The sequence below is a fragment of the Falco biarmicus genome, chromosome 4 (assembly GCF_023638135.1).
Source record: "Falco biarmicus isolate bFalBia1 chromosome 4, bFalBia1.pri, whole genome shotgun sequence".
Classification (NCBI taxonomy): domain Eukaryota; kingdom Metazoa; phylum Chordata; class Aves; order Falconiformes; family Falconidae; genus Falco; species Falco biarmicus.
In genome coordinates this window covers 71,133,595-71,153,131 of record NC_079291.1, presented here as the reverse complement: position 1 = coordinate 71,153,131, position 19,537 = coordinate 71,133,595, and the positions used below count along the sequence as shown (strand labels likewise).

Below are 19,537 nucleotides of genomic sequence, written 5' to 3'. Positions count from 1 at the left end.
CACTACAGAGACTGATTACTCTGCTCCAAAGTGCCCTTTTCCAACAGCATGTCCGCTCCCTGCTTTCATCTACTGAAAAAGTGAAGGCACTGGGACCCTCTCCTCCCTGCATTACCTTGCCCTGAGGGAGGAGAGGAACCAGGGGTGCCTGGGTCTCAAGGGTGACCCCAGTTCTTCTAAAGCAGCTCCCAGCTCCCTGGCACCTTTTTGAGGCACCCCAGCACCCACTCACCCTGAGCGCCAGGCCACAGGACTGCTCTCAACCTGCAGTTTCTTTACAAAGCACTTTCTGGCACTCAGACCCCAGTGTACGCAAGGACCCCAGTGCTGCAGAGCATCACAGCACCCTTTCCTGCGTCACGGCGTTAAGCGCTTACAAAACACACACAATTACAAAACAGCTGGTTCAAAAAGCTTCCCCTTCCAGCTTAGTTTGCATGAGTAACTTTCCACAATTTATACTGGTATTTCAATTAACACTGAAAGAGGTGTTGCAACATGCATGTGACATGTCAACACAAAGGATTATGGTACAAACATTACGCTCTTAAGAGGCTGCAGAGGAGTGCCCACATACCGTAGTGACTTAGCAGTTAATGGAGACCAGGACATTGCCCAACCATCCCTATGTCCAGTTAAGGCCTAATTACAAGGTCAACAAAACACAAGGAAATTCCCTAGTACTTGTCTGTGCATATAAATTCAGTTGGATTAAAACAGGGTTGAGTTTAAGCAGCAACAGCTATTGCCAAGCAGCCTCAGCAGTGACCATCTTTTCCCCAAACACAGTGGCTGCCCTTCTGCTCCTCTAGCGAGCAGTTTGCTGTGTCTGAAAGCAATGCTGCCCACGCAGCACAAACCAGCCCTGCACAGCAGAGACCACAGAAGGGCATGAGAGGGGAACTGTCAGCAGCAGCCTATATAGTACATCGATGAAGACTTCTTACATCCTGTGTTTTCCACTGTTTGTGTAAGCTGCCAGATACACTTAAAAATGCATTTAGGTTAAGGACCAGAGCAGACAGTTAGATTAGGTACATATTTCAACTGGTTTATGGTTATACTGAAGGATATATAGCAATACCCTGTGGCTCATTCTTTCAAAAATACAGAGGAATATAGAACCTCTCTGGCTGGAAATCCAGTATTCACCATGATTCACGCCACACTTCTTGCTCCCAATTGCCCAGAACAGAATTAACCGGGGTCCTTTGCTTGTAAGCAAACACAGGAGGTCATAACCAGCTGTAGTGGGTCAGATGCCACAGGTGACAGCACTCACTAGCATTTGCCTAAAGAAAGAGTGTGCACAACAACATGAGGAGGACCGTACTTCACCCTACATCTTGTCAAAAAGTGTTTCAGTGGGAGCAAAACACAACAGCACCCAGTGGTAAGGTAACTTGCCCAGGGCAATACTGGGCAGCAGTCACGGAGTTGGGAGCGGCACAGAGCTGTCCTGAGACCAGCACCTCTCCCCTCATACTCTCTCACAGTCTGCTTACAAAAACTCACTTATTCAACTCTTTTTGTTTAAAGAGCAGATTAAAAGAAATCAAAAACTCTTCCCTGCTCATGGTGAACATGGACAAGCAATGACATGTCCCAGACATGCATTCTCCTCTGGGAGCTCTTCCCAAGCAAGGATGAAATCAATGTTTGAAGGTGATGGTAATAATTAGTGTATGCTAATTGGGTGCAAGTGTTGCCCAGTGACTTAAGTTCCTGTTCACATGTATTATTGGCTAATGTGATCAAGTATTTAAAAGACCATCATCTGCAACTCTTTGCTTTGGTTATCTCCAGTATAAACCAAAAAGTCCACAACAGGGCAGGGAGGGCAGGAAGAGGGGGGATTTTCATGGGCACCCACCATGCCCACACTACCACAGCTGCAGGTACAAGGCCACGAGAACAGTATGAGAAGGGCATGGAAACAGCACAGGAAAAGTGCTGTCATAGCAGCTCTGGGAAACTCTGCCTTATCAGCAGGGGGAAAAGCCTGCAGCGCTGTGAAGAGTGGGCCCATAGCATTACCAAGGCTAAAGGCTGGAAGGGCCTGAGCTGAGCCCTGCACCAGAGCTACCATCAGCTTGGCATTAGCCTGTCCTGTGCACTGGGACAGGCTGGTGGGGCGAGTGTGAGCACCTCCAGCACCGGGACACACTGTATAGTGGAGAGGTAACCTTACCCGACATGTAAGCCCACGGTGAGTCTAAGGATTGTGCACACCACTTCATTTCCTTGCCGATCCACATCCACAGGGTGCAGAGCACCATGCCTGAATGAAGTCTGGGAGACAGACCTGCACAGCAGCCCCTGCTGACTGCCTGTACCTGGACAGGACACAGCAGCCTCTCACCAAACACACATGGTGGGACCAGGTGGGAGCCATCACAGTGGGGACAAGCTGTCGCACCCACCCAGGTGCTGCTGGGGCAGCTAACCACCCAGACCTGAGCAAGTCCAAGGCACAGCTGTGGGCAGATCATGAATCATCACTCCAGGACTAGCAAGATGACAATGCTGAGCGTGCAAAGGCCTCGAGTGCAGTGCCCGGCATCTTGCCTTGCTTTCAGTCTGCCAACTGCTTTCTGCATGAACTGCCAATATAGAGACTCGGCTGTTTCTGTAGCAGCACAGTGACACTATGTCGCAGCACTGCTCAGCTGCTTGCAAAATCACTGCCAGCAACATCAGCACTGCCAGACCCAGGGGCAAAGGCACATAGGCCAGCTCCCAAAGCCCTGCTCCAAGCACTCTTTCCCTGGAGCCAAGTACATAGCACATCACCTACAGCAGCAAGTGTTAGGTTTCCCCAGATATGTTAGTCTTCATATGTCTCAGGCAGGCTGTAACAAAGGGACAGGGAACTGTGAAGGAAGACCACAAAAGGACTTCTGCAGTGAAATGGGTGAACATCAGGATGACTTTACTCAGTCTGACTCTGGTAGCCAAGTGTGGCTTGCTAGGTCAGAGTTAAGTATAAGGTGAGTGAGTACACAGTGGTGCTTACTCTCAACATCTTTACAGCATCCTGGATGTATGGTTTGCATAGACACCAAACCAAAGGTTGCATAGTGGTGTTTAACAACCTCCTAGGAGTTTTTTAAAACTCCTCCTGAGCTCATACAGTCTTTTAGCACCCACAGTATCTTGTGGCAAGGAGTCTCACCGCTTAACTGTCTGTGAAAAAAAAAACCCCAAAAAACTCCTTTTAGTGGGCAGTGAGCGGCCCTTTTTATGGAGACATTAAGAGAGGACAGTGAGATCAAACGATGGAGCATAGCAAATAAGGTAAGAAAAGGAAAGGGAAGGAAGGGCATAACATGCAAGGGACCAAATGGGAAAGAAGCATTAGCTCAGAGGAGCACACCGGGAAGGGTGCAGGCTCACTGGTAAATCAAACCTTAATTTTTCCACCAGAAGTGGCATAAATGGGATAAAGAGCAAGAGGAGCTACAAGCTTCTTTCTGGTGTTCCCTCCCCCTTTTAAATTTCTAAGTACAAAAGAAAAACCTATGCCTTTTTAAAAACACATTTTAGTATTTCTAAATCACTCCCCTGATTTGTCACTTGAATGGCTGGCATTACTCTTTCTTAGACAATAAACCCTATTAGTATCAAATACTTCTAAAGATTTAGCTTGTCAACAAGTTAGCTGGTTTTGGCCAGAAACCAGATATTAGCTATTCAATGTTTTATGGTCTCCAGCACAGAACCATTGTACTGATCACTCTAGACTCCTGCTCCCTTCACTATGCCTCCATTAGCCCAGGCTGGGAACTCTGTTCTTGGATAGCAGAGGCAACATAATACATCTCATCCTATTCTTGCTACACATGCCCAATGACAATAAGCTTAGGTATTTTCCAAATGAAGTACGATATACATCTGAACAGGGGACAAGCTGTCTCTTCCAGTAGTTGCTCTCAAGCTCCACAACTCAGGGGCTCCTTCAGTGCTTTTGCAGGTCTGAAGCTCACCCTCTGCCATTACTTCTGTGCTGGTACATCCCATGTGAATTTATTCCAGGATGTATTTCATTTTGGTGGAAAATATTTATACCGAAACACGAGAAATATCTCATGTCTAAGCATCTTAGGTCTCATCTACAAGGCAAATGGGCTTATACAGTGTAATACTACTATAAAGAGTAGTTACACATACGTAAATTCCTAGGCACTTTTGAGAAGTTCTCCCCTTTTCAGCCTCCTCTCACATCACAAAACTTCAGCCACGATTATGGGTAAGTTTGTTCATGTGCAACCTTGAGCCTTTTAAGGCTACTAAAATCCCCTGAAATATTTGTGTGGCTCAAGTGTTACTCAGAACAATTAGTTCACTGTGTTTCCTCCCTAATCAACATTTTCAATAGGGGAAAACAGTTCACATTACAGAGATCTATAACCATGGAAATTTACGAGGCATACAAGTATTGGCAAAGGAAAAAAAACAATCCTCTGAGGATATTACATCTGCCAGCATTACAGCAAGATACAGATGGCAGGATGCAGTCAGAAACCACTCACAAACAATGTGATTCTCACACCAGTACTATGAGGCACATACAGACCCCCGGACTCCTTTTTGCCAGGCCTGGCTCTGTTTTCCAGCTATCCCAATGCACAGGCCATCTCCCAGTCTCACTGCCTGACACCTCTACACATATTTTTAAGCATCCTAGTCTAATAACCTGAGTATATTGCAATTAGATCTCTCAGAAATCAATTAAACAACAGGTTTATGACTGAGACATCATTGGGAACCTGCATCAATATCAATTAATGACCAACAGACATATGATTTACTGAAATACTTTAGGAAACAGACAATCCTCTGTATCTGACACAAGAGTGAAGAAAATTCTCTCTTTCTGTTGAGCAACAAAGAAATGCACTTGATTTCAATTAAAGCCACCTCCTGTCCTATCCTGTCCCTCACCTTCCTACCTGCAACCTAGTTCCCAGGCTCCAGCGGCACAACTGCTCCCTATGCAAGCAGCTGCACCTACAATGGGTTCTTCTACCACAGCAAAGTTTTAAAACTACATTCCACCTGCATGAAAGTTAGTGACTGGCTTCATCACTCCAACTACTGCTTGATGAAACACATATTTAGCCTGTGCTAATTGACAGAGCACTCAGAAGTGTAGATACACATATTCCATTAAAATTAACCAAAGCAAATGTTTTCATACACACACACTTAAACACAGAAGGTGGGATGGCAGACCTAAATTGTAATGGAGAAAGTTCATATATATGTACATGTATGTATGCTTATAGATCACTGGCCCATTTAACAATTGCATTTCTATTTTTCTTCGTCCCTCCACCGTATTTCTCAACCCAATTTACATTATATCTCACCATGCCGTATGCAAGCTGTGCTTGTGGCCCTGAGACACCCCCCCCCAGCATCCTCATTTCCTCAGCTGTAAAGCAAAGATAACCACCTCCTTTGCAGCAGCCTAGTGAGGACCAGCAATGGCCGTACCTTGTACCTTTGGATAGAAAACCCTGGCTGAGCTGCAGAGGTTCCTGAGGCTGATGACAGCCAGCCTCGGTTCCCTGCTCAAATCCAGAGGCAGTCTCAGTCTAGTCTGGATCATTCCACTGAGGACCTGAAAAGAGGCTTCGTGCACATCAGCTTAACAAGGGGAGGTAACACTCCCTCACTCTTCTCTGCCACTGGGCTGTGCCGTGCCTCCTCAGCCTGCATCTCGACTGCTGAGCCTGTCCTAGCACATGCCTGTGTCCCACAGCAGCACACGGGACGCAGCACACCCACTGCCAAGGTGCCTGTCCCAAGACCAAAAAACCCTCCCTGCAGCAAGTCCCATTCTGCTTTTGGTGAAAAGGAGACTGAGGCAAAGGATCTTCAAGCTCTGCATTTGTTAATTTCTCTCACAAGTAAAAGTCATACTCACCTGCCACTGGGAGGCAAGCACTTCATGAACACTATAAAACTAATCGGTTTTGACTCTCAAGCTGAAATAGTCTTATTTGTTTAACTAAAGTCTATAGGACAAGCACTACATAAATACACACATTGCACAGATCTGTTTCTTCTTACGTAGCCAAACTACTTGCAAAACAGAGAATACATAAGCAAACACATGCAACCAAACTACTTGTAAAACAGAAAACATTGCCCCTTTACCTTATGCCTTGTTAGACCTCTCCTCAGCTCAGTCTGGGCAGCAGAGCTATCCCCACTGTGAGCTGCTGCTTTAAACAGATCCGTGTGGCCTCCTGCACTGACAAACAGGTAGTCCCTATATGGTGTAATCAAATCTGTGATTGTGTGAATAGTAATAGAGCCAAAGCACACACCCACAGCTCACAGCCTCCAGAACTGCTTCAGGGACGGACAGCAGCCACTCCAATAAACACTCTGAACCCTTTGGAAACTACACGTTATACAAATCCTCCATCACATCCGCTGGGATAGCGGTTTGGAAAACATCACTAACGCTACACTTCAGACTTCTAGGAAAAGAATTCTTTTAGTCTCAAAAATGGCTTACAATACCAGTAGTCCAGCAAGTCTACTGTAGTCAACGCATCGTTCTTGGCCAACTAATGAGAAAATGGACCTACAGGGAGTTTGATCGCTTTCCCTGATTACTGTGTGTGCACAAACTAGTCTTTCTTGCTCAGCATATCCACTCTGTGTTCAGAGCCAGTTAAATGGCAAAAGGAGCTGTATTGTGTTTTACTGCCTGCAAAACCACCGCGCCAGCACAGGCACATGTGCGAGGCTGGATTTCGTGCCTACTTACACATCAACAAAACTATTTAGCACGCTGTGATTTCGAGAGCCACAGCTCCAGTGATATGCTGGAAGTGTACGGAACAGGACAGAGCTGTCCAGAATCACAGATACTGTTGCTGTTATTTAGGTCTACTGTGTTAACACTCAAAAGCCAACACAGAACAAAGCAAGGGAACAAGCACTCAGACTCTTCAGGGAAGGTAAAAATCAATTGCCAGAGTTGAAAAAAGCAGATGAATCTTGAGGCATGTTATGTTCTTCAGGTATAAAACTGAAAATCAATATAGAAGCACGTTTAATAGAAAACTGTACTAAGCATTGTGTTACAGCAGTTGCTACCCCAAAGAGTATCTACTTCAACCGCAAACACAGAGGGAATGGGACACACAAGCAGAGCAAACACTGTGTGCAGCAATGGTGGTGAGTGCCTTTATGAAAGATTACTTTGATTCAATTTATCTGTTTGGCCGTGTGCTAACAGTTACGTGACTTTAAGATGTTAACATTTTCCAGATTTGCTCACTGGGAGCTGACAGCAGCCTCCCACACGCACACAGCAACACACCAGCACCACAACAGGGTACCCAGACCTACCAGCTAGCACCAGGGGCTACAGAAGTACCGAGCCTGGTGGAAGGAGCCAAGATGGGCAAACCTAGAAAACCATATGTACTGAATGCAGGGTGCAGGCAAGCAGAGGGGCACTGACAGCCAGCCCTGACAGGGACAGATGAAACCCAAAACCATCAAGCAAGATGGGTTTCTGCCTGCCACACACACCTGGAGCACAAGGCAGGCAGCCCAACTGGGAACAAGCCCCACACACATACCACAGGACACACCAAGGATGGAGATGCACCTTCCACACACCCTCTCACACAGGGCTCTCTGGAGAAGCGTTTTCATATGTCCAAGATCCACAGCCCAACACTGTACCCTGCAAGCTGGGACTCAAGTCTCTCCTGCCAAATGCAGGCAAGACTCATGCTTGCAGCCAGGAGAAAAGGGCTGCTGGGGTGCTCTTTCCTACAGCCCCAGGGGTGCAGTTCTTCCCACAAGGGTTTAACACAACACACAAAGGGCCTGTACAGAAGTGACACGAAGCTGGAACAAATCCACAACCAAGAGAGATTAGAGATCAGCAAGGAAACGAAGGCTGGGAAATAGGTAACAATGCCTTCGTTATTTTTGTCTAGACCAATGTTTTGCACGAAACCTAGTGCTACACATCTAAGAAACCTCAGGTAAGCTTGCATATCTGCCTGCCTCAGAAACAAGCCACAAATGCAGAGTAAGTTGTGCCACAGCACCAGGAAAGCAGGTGCATGCACGTCTGGTGGGTTCACCCTGGTCTTCATGGCCAGGAGATCCCAAGCTGCCTGGCTCCACATGAGTGGGGTACCAGAGAGAGAGTTCAGCCTCAGGATCTGTGCCAGGGAAGAGGCAGCACTGCAGCCCAGCCACAATGAAGTGTTTTAAATTTGATTAGGATTCCAGACTCCAATTATACCAGCCTAGTGAGTGTCCAGCAAAAACACTTTTCTCCCCACAGGGATGTGATAAATGCCAAGACAGCTGTGCACACTATCTTTGTTTCTTATTTTACTCCTCTGGGAGGATTTTCAGGAGAGGTTTTTCTACATGAGTAGTCTGAGGGTGGGAAAGGTCATTGCGTGAAAAACAGGCAGTGTAGGCAGCACGATGACGATACTGTGACCCTGGGATGCTGTCGGCGGTGCTTTGCAAGATTCAGCCTGGCCTGGTTCCAGCAGTGAGTTTCTTTCCTGAAGTCCCTGCTGCTGTGGGTAAAAGACATTGCAGTGCATCTCGTATCCCCAGGGACAGAGATACGTCTTGCCTAAACCTGGTACTGGGGAAAAGTAAAAATAGTTTTTTAAAAAAATAATGTATCAGAAGACAGTGGAGCTGCACAAACATATATAAAGATACATTTCCTCCTCTAGAACCTGTGCTCCAAACATCAGTGAAAATAATTTTTAGGCCTCTGTCAGAATTCCTGGCACAGGGAAAAGCAGCCTTTCTGCATGGAAACAAAGCACATGTTTATTCAGGAACTGAGACTTGTGTAAGATCACTTTTCAGACACACTTTCCCTAACACCACAAAGCAGAAGGTGAATACAAATATTCACTCTATTTACTCTCTCCCCTACCAGTAGTAAAATGAAAAAAACACCACATGAAATACTTTGAAGTACTTTAAGAACTCCTCCTACCAGTCTCCATCACAAAGAGGTTCTATGAAAAGACTGTCATCAAATTTCATAATCCCCATTGCTAGATTTTCTCCAAATATTGGAAGAAATAGAGCTGAGTAAGTTCTCCCTTTCCTGGCTGCTGTCAGCAGAGCTCCTGGTCTGGACGTGCCACCACACAGACAGGCACTGCCCTTGCTGAGCTGGGTGAAAAAATCCAAACCATTTTTTTTACACCTCAGTAACAGGTGTAAATTTTGTAAACAGGAAATTCTTTTATGTTGCTTTTTGGCAGTTTAATTTACCCTTTTAAGTAATTGTCAAGAAGTGGCAATCATGACTGTGGTTTACTTTAATCAAATAACTGATGCAACTGAAAACAAGCAAATGCCTTTTACCAGCCTTCTAAAATCATACCACCAAACAACAATCACTGAGAAGGCAGGAGCTCAGAAAACAATATAGTCTATATCGCTAGAGTGCCTTAGTCAATTTGACCGGCCGTGCAACGTAAACAAACCAAACACTAAACAAGTACTAACATAAAACAAAAATTCCTCCCCAACTGGACAGGCAAGATTAAATGTTTATTTCCTGGACACAGAATAATACTCTTTGTCTTGGCAGTCTCTTAAATAGCAAATGGCAAAGAATTTGAAAGCTTGGGAAAAGCAGCACTCCTGGAAAAGTTTCAGGATGCAGAGTTGTGCCTGAAGGAAAACAGCGCAACTCCCCATGGCAGAGGTGCCACGACTGAAACCATCCCTCACCCTGCCCAAAACCAGCACTGAGAAGGCAAGGTGAACATCAGATGCTGGGCTGGCTACAAAACTTACTCCTTATCCCAACAGCCAACTACATAAACAGCCTTTTGGAAGGTTCACACTTTTGGAGTGGTTCACACTCCCAATTCTCAGGTTTTTTGGTTGTTTTTTTTTTAATGTTAGTCATCCAAAAGCTGCAATTGCAGCAGCCAGCTGTGCCTCCACACCAACTGGCTGCCTGTCCTCCACCATGGGACAAATACACCACTGCCAATGTGACGTGCAGCATGCTACGCGCTGCTGAGCGGGACAGTAACCCATTGCCACAGGCTCCTACAGCACTGCAGGGGAACGCCCATGACGCCAGCCACGCTCCGCTGCAGCACCATCAACACTCGACCCAGTTTGGCCAACCACCCCAGTTTTGCAGCAGTCCCTAGCACATCAGCTCTCAAGCTCCCACTCAAAGTAGCACCAACTCATACTTTGATTTCCTTCTCAGGATCAGCCTTAGCTTTTAATGCTCTGCCACTTCTGGAGCCATGCACTGCTCATGAGGCATGGAAAAGGACCAGCATGGTTTAATATTCAAGAGAAACTATCAGGTCAAGTTCTCCCTTTTCCTTTGTCCTGCACAAAGCAATCTGTGATCAGATCAGGCACAGAGCCATGGGGGTCAGGAACATGGCTGTGCATCACAGTACACACAGGCTTACTTGCTTTTTCCAGAAAACTGTAACAGAGACCTTCCCTGCAGCGATGCTCTCAGTGGAAAACCATCCCAGGATTTAACTGCCGGTTATTTTGCTATTTCTGTGCCTTCATCCCTCCACTATCTGGTCACCTTTCAAAGGGAGGCTGCAGCTCAACCCCAGTTTACGTCCCCAGAACCCATTGCTAGGTGAAATGTGTGGTCACAGGGCACCAAGCAGAATTACTGCCCAAACAGCCTGGCAAGAACTCAATGGCCAAATGCAAATTTGCTGTCCTTGAAACACCCCAGTATTTAAACATCTGTTGAGACCTTCACCCTACCTCCAGCTCCTCCCTGGAGAAATGCAGAATTAAAGGCAAGTGTCAGATGAGCCTGCAGAGCCTAACACTCACACCATGGATAACGGGTCAAAAATTTAATGTTTGTTTCCTTTAGGCTACTATTCAGTTTCCAAATTGCATTAATAATGCAGCAACCTCTTAATGCTTGTGCCATTACCCCCAAGATACTTAATCATTATTTTAAAAGTATTTCTTAGGTTACTTCATTATTTACCTATATTTTAAATTGACCTAATGAAAAAAAGCAGCTGTGCAAGAGCCCTAAACCAACAGCAAATAAAGAACCAGTAAACTTCTGAAATCAGTAAGATCGGAGGAGCCACAAATGAAACTTGATTTAACTGAGGCGGGAGGGTGTTTCCCAGGCTGGTGAAGCCCTGTCCATTAGCACAAGGTCAGGCTCCCAGGGCAGAACCCACCCCTATTTACCCGTAAGCCCTACGGCCAAGCCTGAGAAGATGTGACTTGACTCGCATGGTATTTTATGGTGTCCCTGAGGGACAGCAAACAACAGAAGCACCACTTTAATGTACTCCACAGGCCCCTGAAATGGCAGAAACAAAAGCTAAGTAAGTGTCCTTCTGCACCACACAGAGACAGAGAAAGCGTCAGTTCGTTCCTCTCCTGGCCCAGATGCACTTCATAGCCGTCACCAAAGCAGGGACGGTGCTCTGAGGTGTCACCTCATGACAGAGTGGTTCCCATCTCTGCATCTTCTGTTCCTTAATGTGTTTTTTTTTTCCTTAGTAACTAGCTGGGGGGGGGGGGGGGGGGGAAGCATTATCTTCCACTAAAGCGATCTTGCTCATGCCTGTTTACAAACAAAAACATAGAGGCAGCTGTTCTATTCTCAGAAAGGGGAGACTGTGCAAAAAGCAAAGCTGCAAGAGGGAGAGTTCAACACCGTGTACGCAGCACTGCCTTTGTTAGCTGCGTGCACACCGTTCACCGCCTCATCCAGCGCCTTCCTGATAACATGGGTTATATCACACCAGCAATATCCACAAGCATGTCATGAAAAAGGAGAACAGGCACAAAGAAAGATCCTGAATCTGCCACCTAGCTAGCAAAGGTCGGCTCAGAGGAACAAAATTACAGAACTGAAAGAGCAGAGAGCAGCGCAAGACTATGGCTACCTCACCCAGGCGCCGAGTTACCCCTGCAGCCCCCAGAGAGCATCCAGCCAGGCAGCGATGAACAGAAACAAGCAGAGATCAGCACAGGAGGCAGAGGAAATAAAGATTACTGATCTGTCCAGGGGGCTGCCTGGGACGTGAGGAAAAGACAAGATTAGACTGAGATAGGAGGAAGTGAAACAACTGCCTCTACCCTGCCCTGAGAGAAAAGAGAAAGCAGTTAGTCAGATGAATGCTTTCTATTTTTCATTTTATCTGAACTATGCTGGGGAGTGACACATCACACAAACCCGAATCACCACTCTGCTTCTCTACGCAGCATTTCAGCCATTTCTTTTTTGCTTGGTTCTCCACATCAACCTGTTGCAAAAAGCAGGATTTGAGGTTTGTGTTTTTAAAACTGTTGTGCAGAAAAAACACCCAAACATGCCATTTCATTCCTTTTTTCCTCCTCAGAGACTGCCACCCCCCTGCTGCACACAGCACTGTTCCCAGCCCACTGCCCACCAGCCCCCAGGAGAAGGCAGCTCCCAGCCCCGGGGAAGAGATGTGATCCCCACTCGCACTGACTCGCTCCTCTCCCCTGCTCCAAGGCAGAAGTTGGGGGTTACACTTTTCAGACTCAATTCCTCTCTTTAATCTGCCAGAAACCTTCCACACAAGGGGCAGATTAACTACCAACTCTCACGACCAACATCCAGAATATTTATCAACACAGACTCGAACAGTTACAATCTCATTAAATTTTGCTAATGATGATCCTCAACAGTTTCAAGCAGGTACTATCAATCCCTGTTGAGTCTACCCCATGAGCAGTGATCAAAAAGTGGTTCCTGATAGAAACTTGAGACAAAAATAGATGAAAAGGTGAAATCGGTAACAGTTTTCTCCCTGAAGCCACTCCAGGCACAACCAGCAGGCCCCCACTGCTTCTGCACCCCACAGCCCCGCAGTGAAATGGAAGTAGAGGAAGAATTTTACTTTTGCCACAGCCAGGCTTAGCACCAAGAACAACCGTGGCCATCTGCTGCTGGTCCTATCACCCAGAAATAACCCCCCACACCACACTGCAGGTAGTGCAACACCAACAAAGTCTGGCAATTTGCTGTAAGGGAGCTTTACTAGCAGTAGATATGTTTATATTCATGGTGCATTTAGTTCTTAAGTGCATATAAAGACTGGATTCACCAAAAGTACACCACTACCCAAAGAACAACAGTCAGAACACCAAAGTCAGCATTGCCTGGCTACTTTCAAATTACCTGTATTGCAAATATTTCTGCGCTCACATGCATGCAAGTAAAAGAGGGAACGATACTGGTCAAAATATTTACAACCATGGGCAAACCACAGTGACAGCTCAGGGCAGCGGCAACAGTAGTTGTAGCCAGAAGCAGGTGCTCAAGACACGGGGGCACAGAGAGGCAGAACAATCACACGGTTGGTCATGTCACACGTGGGTGTCATGACACGCAGGGCTGCGGGATGAGCTTCAGCCTCAGCTCTACCCGTGCAGAGGGCCACTCACAAGAAACATGTTTTCTCTCCTTTTACACCCCCACGTAGCATGTGAAAATATACTCGTTGCCAGAGAATAGTCACATCTTTCCCATGTTTTCTTTGGCGTGCACAATTTTTTTCTGTAAATACACAGACTTCATGTATGCACACTTTAAAAAAAAACCTTACTACATATTAGTTAAGCCTCTTTAGATTTAACAAGATACTAAGCTGCATTTGTGAAAGTGCAAGCTGTCTGCAGCTACATTCACGGGCCTTGCTATCTTTCATTATTAATAATCAACAGAAGGAAAGAAAACACGCTCGCCAAACATAATATAATAACCAGACAATGAAGATTAAGCACAGCACTCAAAAAAACCCATTCTCAACCTTACAGAAAATAACGATCAGAAGGGTCATGTCAAAGCAGCCTTAACATTTTCTCAGGCTCTCCAAGAAATCAAATTTGGCACCACTAAAGGTTTTGCAAACATTTCCCAGAAGTAGCTCTACAATTCCAGCAAAAACAGTGTCAGAAAGGAACTTCAAATCCCCTCCTTAGAAACCAAATTCACAGGCAGAGATCCAAAAATTAAGCTCGGAGGCTTCTCTATAGGGGCAAGAAGCAACATGCATACACATCCAACATGCAAAGAGAACACGAAATAAGGGGTGTTTTCCCCAGCCCTAACGAACAGAGGTGCTGACTGTAAGAGCAAACCGTTCGTGCCGCGGCAACACTCTCTAGCAAGGCTCCAAGTTCTGAAGCATCCCTCTAAGAAACCAGTGCCGTTACACCTTCACCTCCCTCGCGCAAGCTCTTATTTAGCATGCTTTGTCTTTCTCATGCTTTATAAAAAAAGCAGTTCTGAGCGCAACAGTGACACTGCCCCAGTTCCTAAGTGCAACAAAACCTCACAAGGAAGTGTTAAAAAGAGAGAGAGAGAGAGAGAGAGAGAGAAAAGAAAGAAAGAAAGAAAGCAAATTAGCCCAAATATCTTCAGCGAAATCATCCACCGCAGTGGAGGGGGCGAGTAGATCAGGACACGCCCCGCCCCAGCTGTGGAGCCCCGGGAAGAGCAGCCCGGGCCGGCTCCGCCGCACTCCCGGCGCTGCGCGACAGGCCCCTCCGCCCTCGCCCCGGCTCGGGAGCGCGGCGCGCAGGGAGCGCGGCGCGCAGGGAGCGCGGCGCGCAGGGAGCGCGGCGCGCAGGGAGCGCGGCGCGCAGGGAGCGCGGCGCGCAGGGAGCGCGGCGCGCAGGGAGCGCGGCGCGCAGGGAGCGCGGCGCGCAGGGAGCGGCCGGCCCCGCTCACCTCGGGCGCAGGGGCGCAGGGCCGCGGCGGGCCGGGTGGCGGGCGGCGCTGGCGGGGCTGCGGCGCGCCCCGCGCTATAAGGCGGGTGGGCCGGGCCCCCGCCCCGCTCCGCCCCGCCCCGCCCTCGGCCCCGCCGCCCCGGCCCCCTGCCTCGGGCACGGGCCCCGCAGAGGTTCGCTTTCGCCGCCAGCCTCGCCGCGGGCCGGGCCCAGGGCTTCCCGCCCGGTGCCGGCCGCCTAGGTCCCCGCACCCGGCCCCCGGCCAGTTCGCCAGGGAACCGCGTTACAACAGCCAAGTGGAAGTGCTGCTACAGAAGGGATGCCATGGCCGGAGAGCTCAGCGAAACCGGCTGAAGTTACAGAAGAAGAATCCCGGTAAATTTTCGTGACTTTGCAAAGAGGAAGGGTGAGGTGATGAGGAAGCCCACGCGTGTGCTCCATGGTCCGTCAGCTGCATGTGTGCAGCACCTCCTGCACAGCCAGAGCTGCCACAGCCGGGCCTGGAGGGGAAGCTGCAGCAGGACAACTGATGAGACGGTACAGGACAGAGATGAGGACAAACAGTTCATTGTCACAGACTTACCAGCAACACAAGAATCACTGAAGGACTTTCCGGCAGAGAGAGCTGTCCTCACCCAGCATCCAGTCACCAGAGTTCTAGTGATGTTTTCATTTGTGTGCAACTGGCCTAGCTGATAATAAAACACAGCATTTTAGAACGTGGTTTTAAAAAGATAGCTTAGGCACTGAATTCTTTCTGGTTCTTTTTCACTTACAGGTAAGAGACAAAGCACTTCCTCGTCTCATTACAAAGGTAAGATTTATAGCTGATGAAAGTACACACTCTTTCAGCCAACCATAATCACGTAAGAAACAGCAGCATGCAACTTCTGGTAAAACTGCCACAAACAGGTTTTAGCAGGGCTCTTTTTCAAGAGGAAAAATAAACAGAAGTCCTGTAACATGCAGTGTTTGATCTGAGACAGCGGATCTGCAAGAGGTTGCACAATATGAAGTAACCAGCTTCCTGTGTCCACCACATGGTCATCTTCCCAAATATCTTACCTCTGCCCAGTTCTGTTCTGCACAAGATCTTACCCCTTTGTAAGATACCTAGTAATAGGACTGATGACTTCTCTTGCTTAAAACATGAGGTTTATTCCTGGATATCTTTTCTGGTTTGCTTTGTGTGGCAAAACTGACTGATTTTTTTGAGGTGGAGGAGGATAAAGGGAAATCACTACATAAGTAAGCACTGTTCAGAGCTATCTCCCCAGTCATATGGTCTGGGATTACAGCTGTGCTTTCCTCAAAAGCTCAGCAGTCGTGAGTCATCCCTCTTGCTCTCCCCTCTCCCTCCCCTCCTCTTTACAGACAGACATGCACAGCCTGTGGGAGATACACGTCCACAGCCATGAGGTTGGTTTTCAGCACTGGATTGTGGGCTTGGAGGATGCTCCACGTGAGTGTGTGTGTATGCCCAGCTATCACAGTTAGGAAATGTGATTTAGCCTGGTGCTTTTTTCATCAGCTGCTGGAAACAAGAGATGTTCCTGCTTCCCCCAAACTCCAAGTTGTCTCCCTCCCCTTCTCCTTTCCCTCGGTACAATTACTACCAGTTAATCATCTTCAGCACACGTGCCTACCTTGCTCTTCCTGTCCCTGGTGTGGGGTGACTGGCAGCAGGGCGGCGTCAGCTCTTTCCCAGGACAAAGGCAGGGCTGGGAATCTTCCCCAAGGCCACCGCTGTTGGGCCAGGCCAGCAAGGGGCACCTCACAGTTAGGAGCAGGACAGGAGGAGGTCCAGAGCTGTGGGGCTTCCTGCCTCTCTCCTTGCCTGTTGGCTGGTCTGTTGCTTGCTCAGACACAGCTCTGGGCTGTTGCAGGGACTGAGCACTTCCCTCAGCAGTCCTGACAGGGAAAAAACAAGGATTTCTTGATAGCATAGCATCATTGTACCGCTTTTCATTCATTTAAAGTATTCAAAGTGCAATTACTCCACAATTTGAGTCAAAGATATGAGTGTGTAGGGGGGAAATGTGTCAGCTAATGTGATTCATTACTAACGGTGGGTGATACACATCCCTGCGCAGCAGCAAGCATGAGGTGGCTTGAGCAGCTCTTAAATGATTATATGGGTGCTGGTACTCAACATAGGGTGAATACTGTCCACATCTATTAGAAAGGTATGAATTAGTCTAGAATAGCCTTACACATTGCAAAGACAATCCTGATTTCCAGTTCCAACTTCTGGACTAGTTTTTGGAACTGTCTAAAAGATGTGGTTGGCACAAGCACAAAGAGTGTAGGCTGGACATGAATGAACTGTGCCTGGAAATTAGAAGCAGGCTCTTAATGATTGGAGCAAATAGATTGTAGCAGAGAATAATAGGAGGAAAAATACCCTTAACTCCTTGAATGTGTGCCACATTAAGTATACATCAGTCCAGAGTACTCCATTGCACTGTATGTTCTCATGTCCAGTCGCAATGCTGGCTGGAAATAGAGCAATGCCACACCAATGTGCCAAACTCAAAGCATGAGATCCATCTTTCACTTAAAGCTGTTACTATACAACAGGATAAAGTAATTCCATTTTACAAGATCAATTTTTTCGTAACGGGTATCTGACAAGTTATTGTGTGCTCTCACTATCTTAATCATCTGTAATTCTGAATCATGCTTCAGATGAGTTCTGTTCAGTTTGCAAAGCGTAGGAATTGAGAACATCTTTGCTGTTCTCAGATAAATCATAGTAGCAAGACCAGGCAAAAAAAAAAATGGTCATGTAGTAACAAATCTCCCTCTGTGGTTAGGCTTTAGAATTCAGGTTGTAATCACCTCCCATTTTGTACTCTTGGAAGGTGTACCGAAACTGTACTGCACAAGTGTTGCTTAACTTGGCCAGTTGGCTAGTGAAATAGTGAGAGCCGGCATGAGCTGGCCTTTAGCAGACTTACCTAGTTATGCTCATTCTTTCTTTTCTTATACTGAAACAGTTCCAGGTTCTTCCTCCCATGGTTTGCATGTAGGTGAAGTTTAGTTGGCTTTATTAGGAAGCAAGGGACTTCATACCAGTGCAGGAGCCATCAGTGAACAAACAGTTTGGCAGGAGGCATAATCCATCTATTTGCTGCAGATCATTTTTTCTCATAGCTATCAAGTCTTCAGGTTCCATTCCTTCTAAGGAAAGATTATGTTTATCATGAGCAGAGGAATCTTTTCATACGTGAAATCAAACAGAAGCTGCACAGCTACCAAATATTTTAGGGTCAGAAGGGTTGTCTGCCCATTGGTCCTGAGGCAGTCACCTAATAATGCAGCTCTCAAACCTGTTCTTTCAGATCACTTGTCTTCACACTCAAAAGGATACAGTTTTTTACTTCAGGAAAAATAATTTATATGAATTGTGCTAAAGTAGAAACACAGAAAAGCTGAGCTTTTCAGCAAGGTAAGCTCTAGGGAAATTGTGGTGTTTTAAGACCAGTATGTCTTGTCTTCCCTGTGTATTTTACAAGCAATAGGTGTCCTTAAAATAACCCAAACCTCATTCTAGCAGGAAAACAAGGCCTTAAGGAACTGTTGACTCTGCCATTTGCTTTTTGTTTTATACATACTGACTACCTGTCAGAAATAAAATATTCTGCCCTGCTTCCTCTTCAGTTAGTATCTTCTATCCCTTACTCCTGTTGTTTATATTTACTCTCAATCATTATCATAAGTTGCCTAGCTGGCCACTCTGCCTGCTGTGCTGCTCCATGGAGACTCACATCCTCAAGCCGCCTCAGGCTCTGCCCTCCCTGAAAGCTTCACCTATACCTCCAGCTGATGCTGTAGCAGACTCAGCATTGCATTCATCATCAGGCCTCTTTGCTATGAACTTGCCACAAGAAGTCAAGAAGCCAGCTTGATTTCTGTTCTTTACAGGGATCCAAATGTGAGCTTCTGCCAGGTTTTGCATTATGCATGCTGGAGGGTCAGGTCAGGAACTGATAAGCAAAGGGCATTAACATTTGAAGACAAGATGCAGCATCCCAGCTGAAGTTTCCTTTCTAAGGTACAGTGTATTAAGCAGTTAATCCACAAGAGTGATGAAGGGCACAAAGCAATCATTAAGCACTAAATAGTGGTGATCCTTCTGAGTATACAAACTACAGTATGTCACTAGGGACACTAACATTTATGCCTCAATAGTATATAGCATTGAATTAGGAAACTACTTTTTGGAACACAAAATATAAAAGCAGCTTTTATATAAAAAACAAACACATTACTATTGTTTTTATACAGATTTCCAATTTTAAACTGGAACAGAGATCAAACTGACTCATATTTTAGTAGTTCTGACAGATGTCACAATCAAAAGATGGCTGCTAGTTAACCAGTCACACTATTAAGCCAGTTTTTGAAAAATGTAGCATATATATCATGTTATCTGCAGTCATTTAAATACATTTGTTTTACCACACACTGAATGATAATATTTGTAATTCAGAACGATGAATAATGATTATAATGATCACATAATTCTTAATGATGACATGCTGATAATTATAGAAAAAAAAACCAAAACAACCCAAAATGGAAGCTATGCTCTGTCCAAATGAACACATAGCAAAATCTTCATCGTGAAAAAGAGTCTCAGAACAGTCCTATGACACAGGTCAGCTGGGTTGTTTTTATGACCTGCATTGATAGATGGTAACTGCCTGGAGGAAAACCACAAACACAAAGTGTGTAAATAGCAGCATCACTTGAACATAGGATACCT

At 46.4% G+C, this 19,537-nt stretch overlaps 1 protein-coding gene across 2 annotated transcripts in view; it reads right to left on the bottom strand.

The window, feature by feature from the left end:
• The window catches only part of CARHSP1 (calcium regulated heat stable protein 1), a 41,593-nt gene extending 23,668 nt beyond the window's left edge, over window positions 1-17,925 (bottom strand). Inside the window, exons 1-3 of one of the 2 annotated variants that reach the window (XM_056338301.1) lie at window positions 17,727-17,925; window positions 16,413-16,677; window positions 15,350-15,458 (exon numbers count right to left, since the gene is read on the bottom strand). In XM_056338301.1, the coding sequence (XP_056194276.1) occupies window positions 15,350-15,458; window positions 16,413-16,677; window positions 17,727-17,794 (442 nt within the window). In that variant the 5' untranslated portion in view covers window positions 17,795-17,925. Of the gene's footprint in view, window positions 1-14,767; window positions 14,910-15,349; window positions 15,459-16,412; window positions 16,678-17,726 lie in introns of those variants that run through there. The other variant, XM_056338303.1, reaches the window with a different exon arrangement.
• Between the last annotated feature and the right edge of the window lie 1,612 nt (window positions 17,926-19,537).